The sequence below is a fragment of the Mus caroli genome, chromosome 2 (genome assembly GCF_900094665.2).
Source record: "Mus caroli chromosome 2, CAROLI_EIJ_v1.1, whole genome shotgun sequence".
Lineage (NCBI taxonomy): Eukaryota > Metazoa > Chordata > Mammalia > Rodentia > Muridae > Mus > Mus caroli.
Genome location: NC_034571.1, coordinates 78,149,115 through 78,154,992, shown reverse-complemented (window position 1 = coordinate 78,154,992; position 5,878 = coordinate 78,149,115). Strand labels below are relative to the sequence as shown.

Below are 5,878 nucleotides of genomic sequence, written 5' to 3'. Positions count from 1 at the left end.
ACAAAGCAAACCAAATGTAGCAGATGCGAAGAAAGCTACAACATTTTATTATATGTTGGAATCTTGCTAAGAGTACAATTTTAGAAACTACAAAGGTGAAGATGGACATGTTCCCTTGCTTGGCTAGAGTTAACTATTTCATTATGTGTATCAGAATATCAGAGTTCTTTAGGTACGTTTTTCATACAAAAGTAATTTCAAGTCAAGTTAAAAGAAAAGTGTGAGTAATTCGGTAATTTAACTAATCACTAGATTATGTGAGCTAGACCTCAGCTACACAGAATACTGGGTAATATCCAAATATTAAAGTATAGCATTAGACCCAGCCATTCCAGTCCTACACATTTCCGAAAGATACATAAGAAGTACATTCATCCAAAGACGTAAGGATGTAGCAGCGTCAGTCACTAGAGAAAACCTAAATAATCATAACAAATGAAGCAATAAGCCGAACTCTCAATTCTCAAAATGGAATACTACTCATCAATAAAGAGAAGTAAACTACTAATGTACTGGAAAATTAATGAAATTAATAAAAAAATATTCTAAAGCTAAAAGAGCTAAACACAAAAGATGAGGTGATAGGGCAATCTGTACTTGAAGTTCTGTAAAATGAATACTTAATTGAGAATGAAAACAATCAAAACAGCACAGAACTCTAGATTCAGGACAGGGTAACTTAGGAAGGAGACAATGGAGAACTTTCCACTGTGATACAGACATCGGATGTCTACTGGTTAGATGCAAAGAGCTATCTATCAAAAGAGTGTGGTGAAGTGGACATTTACATATGTGTACCTGTCACTGCAAAAAAGAACTGAAAAGGAAGATCCATGAATTAGACATGGTTAGATGTGTGGGGGCAATACTGGCAGAATTTTGAAACTAAGTGACTGGTACAATCTATCATGCTGTCATAGATAGATAGATAAATATAAATAGATATATAGATTAGATATAGGTATAGGTATAGATATATTTTTCAAAATATATCTATATCTCCAAAATACATGATTAAAAATTTTCAGACCAGAAAAATTATGCTTCTCAGCACTCTGTGTGCAAGGACGCTTGTGAAGAGGCACGGAGAGCCCCGCCTCCGAGCTTCTCATGGGGAATTTAATACCACTCATTATTTTCTCCACTCCCCTTGCCTCCAGCTCCACATGTCTCCTACCTAATGGGCCATCAGAGTGAATATGATATGGCTGTTTCAGCTGCCACCACCTCCCAAATTAATTCTTTGCTAGTCCCTCACATAGCTATTTCTAGCAAACACTGGGCACAGATGGGGAAATCAGGACTTCTGCATATGCTCGAGGGAACGAAGGGACATGGCAGATCCCAGACTTGGCCTTTCTTTTCTTACCACTCTCTAAAGACGATATTCCGTAAGTTAATGAGAAGCAGAACCATAGTTTTTAAAATTCTGATATTTTGACGTAATACATTCCTTTTTTTTTTTAACCTTCCTTACTTCTCAACAACACAGGGAGATTTTCAGAAGAGTGAAGTTCAGAGAATAACAACAAAGGCTGATGGTCAATGTCTTTGCTAAGATATCACTCAATGGGCTTTAGTTATCTAAATTTTGCCTAAGGGGAAAAATCAGTTTTCACTTTTCATGTCCAAGGTGTGGTACCTGCCACACAGAGGCAGAGGGTAGATCAGGCGCAGTCACACTATTTAAAGGTGTAATACATTAATACCGACCTAGGTCACAAGAGGATTATAAGTGTACTTAGGTTAGGAATCTTGTTGACAAAACCTAGGAATTGCCTCAATATCAGTATCAATTAGTTCTGTATGGACAGCCTAAAACAAACACTGGACCTAGCTAACATTAAAGATCTAAGATTATACAGTGTACCGTCTGTACTTACAAATCTTTTCATGTAACATTTATTTTTACACAAATTCCAACAAAGAACTTTAGCAAACACTTGGGAAATGAGCGCTCCCTGATGCAGCATGGTCATCCGCCTCTGCACTCACTCATCCAACAAACAGATGAGTGTGTAGACGGGTGCTCTTCTAGGTGACAGAAGAACAGCAGTAAGCACAACAAAGTCTATGCTCTAGTAGGCTTACTGAGGAGGGTCTGTGGCATGACTCAGCAGGGGAAGGGATTGCCACCAAGCCTGATGACCCGCGTTCAATTCCCAGGGACCATGTGTTTGGAGAACCAGCTCCTGCAAGTTGTCCCCTCTCCTCCTCATACATGAGTTCTGTGTCACCTACACCAGCACACCCATACATGTGTTCACAAAAACAAACAAACAAATAAATAGGTTCCTTTAAAAGACTTGTGCTGAGGATAGCAGGTGAAGGGTCAGGGGTGGGGATAAACCAGGGCATCAGAGGCTGCAGGTTAGGACTCATCCCTAGCCACTTGAGCTTCAGAACTCCTACAGAGAAAGCAGGAAGTGCAAAAGTCTGGCACCTGAACCCATTGCATTGCAAATGAAAGAAGCTTTTGGATGAGAGGCATCAAGGCAAGAGCTGCAGGAGATAGAAACCAGAGGGGCCAGGGGGTTTTATAGAAATGTCTATGTGGGTAAGAAACAAAGGCTGGAGTGAGACCACCTCACTCTGGAGATCACAATGAGTTCATGGGGCATCTTAACTTCATCTGTGCATGGGCTGCATCACTGTTTAACACACCATCCCAATAACTGGCTGTACTCGACTCAGTTGTTCTTGTTGGCCTCCGTGGGGGGTTAGAGTGTTTGAGAAAGACACAGCAGCTTGGCTGCTCTTTAGACCTTAGTGTGAACTGCTGGACAGCAAATCCTTTACCTCAATTAACCTAAGTCAAACAGGAATTGATGGCTTCCGAAGTAATCATCCTTTTCCAAACATCCCTCACAATTACAGAAAAGAAATGGTTTCACTTTCATTCTAAATTCAAAAGTTTCACATTATTGCAGTTATTCATAATGCCCATGAGAACACAAAATGCCATGGTAATCAAACCCATTTCGCTCCTGTAAGACAAAAAATATCAGAAACCATGAAACTCACCCACACTCTCCCAGGCTCCCATTACACTGATCATGCAAGAAATCACTTTTGCTATGAAAACACAATCTCCAGCTTTAACATAATAAACCTCATGCACTCCACGCCACTAACGCTTTCAGGTACTAAAAACCCAGTAAGAACCAAAGAACTGCATACCTTTCCATTCTATCCACCTTTGAGTGCTATTAATCGGTTTAAGGGGGGGGGGTGTCAGAAATGCATGTCTTCCCCTGTGCACTTTGGTGATTTCATCCCATGCTCAAAGCACTCCAAGAAATTAAATCATCCGGGCTGTGTCATGAATCACAGCTGGCATGCCTCTGAACTGCTCTCCGATGATGAGCAAGCAAGATAATCTAAGACGTTGATTCCACTCTACAGAATTTCATTTTTAGCATCTTCTATAATGCTACTAGGCAGATTTTAAAACAAAAATATCAGTGTTAGAACACTCACTCATCTAGGGTTTGTGAAACCTCAGCCCACTACCCAGAAAATTGGTGGGGTTTTGTTGTTGTTGTGTTTTGTTTTCATTTTTTAAAAAGTCCCCCCTTTTTTTTCCCCAAAGCCCAGACATAATTTAAAATGTAAAAGGTAACTAAGTGGATTGTGGGCTGGGTAAAAGCTATTTAAACAGATAACCTAGCTCTTTGCTCTCCGGAGAGCTTTACCTGAGGGAGGGGGAAACAGAAAATAGAGGACTGTGATAGTCATATAAACTACACCCGTATCTCATCACCCCTACCGAATGAGTCAAGAGATGGCTCATTTAAGTTACACTACAAGGAGATTCCCCTCAGGGGGAGGGGCTGGTTATGCTACCCAAGCACCACTCCAAGCTACCTGTCTCCCTCCCACATCCCTTCCTTCAACTACAAACTCCTGTTTCATTTTTTTTCTTTCATCTTATTGTAACAAATGCATTTTTCCCTGTTTTTGCAAGCCACCTTGGATCTTTCCTGGGGTAAGAAGAAAAATATAAAGAAATAGAGATTCCCCCCCCCCCACTTCCCCGGTTCTAAATTTAAATACAGCAGGCAGGGAGAAACAGTGCAAAAGCTGTGTGGGTGTACATGGCAAGACGGTTTGCTCAGTATCTAGGAGAGGATAGAGAAGAGAATGCTAAAGGGATTTGAGAGCGCGTGTGTGTGTGTGTGTGTGTGTGTGTGTGTGTGTGTGTAGAAAGAAGAGGGAAAATAAGATTAGTGGAATAGTGGAAACAGGCACCCATCTTGACCATCCTTACGGTCCACCCCCTCCCCACCTCCCCAGCCCCCGACCCTTCTGAAGCCCACTGCAGTGCTCTGCGGGGAAGATTTCCCACCCGAGCAAAGAGCCAAAGGCCGAACGGGCAACCTGGGAAGACGCGGAGGAATTGAGACCAGCAGATAGGCTAAGCGGAGACGAGAAAGGAGCTAAGAATCCCGGGAAGCCAGACGCGATCGCTGGCACAGAAGAAGTAAAGCAGGGCTGGGCTACCGAGACGTACCTGGAGCCACCAAAGTAGAGGATGCCCCAGGCACCTCTGGCCTCTCCTCCTCTGCCTCCTCCCGCTGCTTTTGCTCTTGCAGCTGCTGCTGCTGCTGCTGCTGCTGGATGAGGCTGAGGTCCGAGCGACTGAGTTCGGCTCTAGCGGCCGCGGGGACCAGCCGCGCCTTCAGCAGCACCGCGGCCAGGCCGAGGAGCAGGGCGCAGGAGACGCGACGGCAGAGCCTCGCCATGGCGAAGAGCCAGGGAGCCACGGAGGCATATTGCGGGGCTGCGGGAGGCGGCGGGCGCCAGGGCTGCGGAACCCGGCCGCGCCCGCTCGCTCGCTCCCCCTCGCGCCGTCTGCGGTGCACAGCCTCGGAAGGAGGAGGAGGAGGAGCGGGCGGGCAAGAGGATGGCGAGCCCGCTTTCGCATCCTCGCGCACGTGACCGCCGGGAGGGGCGAGCGGGGGACTGGGCCCTGTGGCTACCCAGCAAGTGCTCTGCAAGGTGATGCTGGTGCCCAGGCGTTTAGCTAGGCGGAGATTAACAGGAAAGAGTTGCGGGCCCTTAATCTTTACCGAGGCAGCAGGAAAATGTACAGAGTGGAATAAAATTCCTTCCACTTGACACCGAGGTAGAAAAAGGTGGCACATTAGTTTCCTTCTAAAGCAATCAGACAACCGTGGTTCAAAAGCCAGGCTCCTTTAACGGAACACTCTCTCTGTCCCTTGGCCCACTTACAAGATAAACTGATATTCTCCAGACTTTTCTTTTTCTGCTTGAATGAGAATTTCTTTCTTCATCATAAATTATTCCTAATTACACCTTTTCTATTTGTAACCTATACTTTCCATGTGTTTGGAGGTTTTTGAAATTTGTTTTGTTTTTTAATGTCTTGCTAGATATGGTGGCTCACACCTTTAATTTTTAGCACTCAGGAGGTAGAGGCAGGTAAGTATTAGTAATTTGAAGTCAACTTGTTCTACATAGGGAGTTCTAGGACAACCAGGGGCTATAGAGAAAGACTCAAAACAAACAAACAATCAAACAAACAAATAAAAGTCTTAACTTAATAAATATTGAACTAGGGGTTCTCTGTGCGTTTTAATCAGGAGCTTATAATAAGTAAAATAGAATCCCTTCGTTCCAAATACTTACTACCTGTTAGGGCAAGGCAATAAATATATAAGCAAAATATAGTCCACAGTGGCGGTTGCAACTGAAGAAGCAGTACAGGCATTTAGAGCTTACACAGAGTTGAAAGAAATTAAAGTCTGTGAAAGACACCAGGGAAGGAAATCTGCACAAAATAAAAATTCACACAGAAATAGTAGATACCAGGTCATCGAAAAACTGGAAGTGTGTGTGTGTGTGTGTGTGTGTG

General features: G+C 43.8%; 1 protein-coding gene across 1 annotated transcript in view; it reads right to left on the bottom strand.

The window, feature by feature from the left end:
- The window catches only part of Fam171b (family with sequence similarity 171 member B), a 55,818-nt gene extending 50,939 nt beyond the window's left edge, over nt 1-4,879 (bottom strand). Inside the window, exon 1 of the mRNA XM_021156473.2 lies at nt 4,514-4,879. Within this exon, the coding sequence (XP_021012132.1) occupies nt 4,514-4,745 (232 nt within the window). The 5' untranslated portion in view covers nt 4,746-4,879. The remainder of the gene's footprint in view (nt 1-4,513) is intronic.
- Nucleotides 4,880-5,878: the final 999 nt, after the last annotated feature.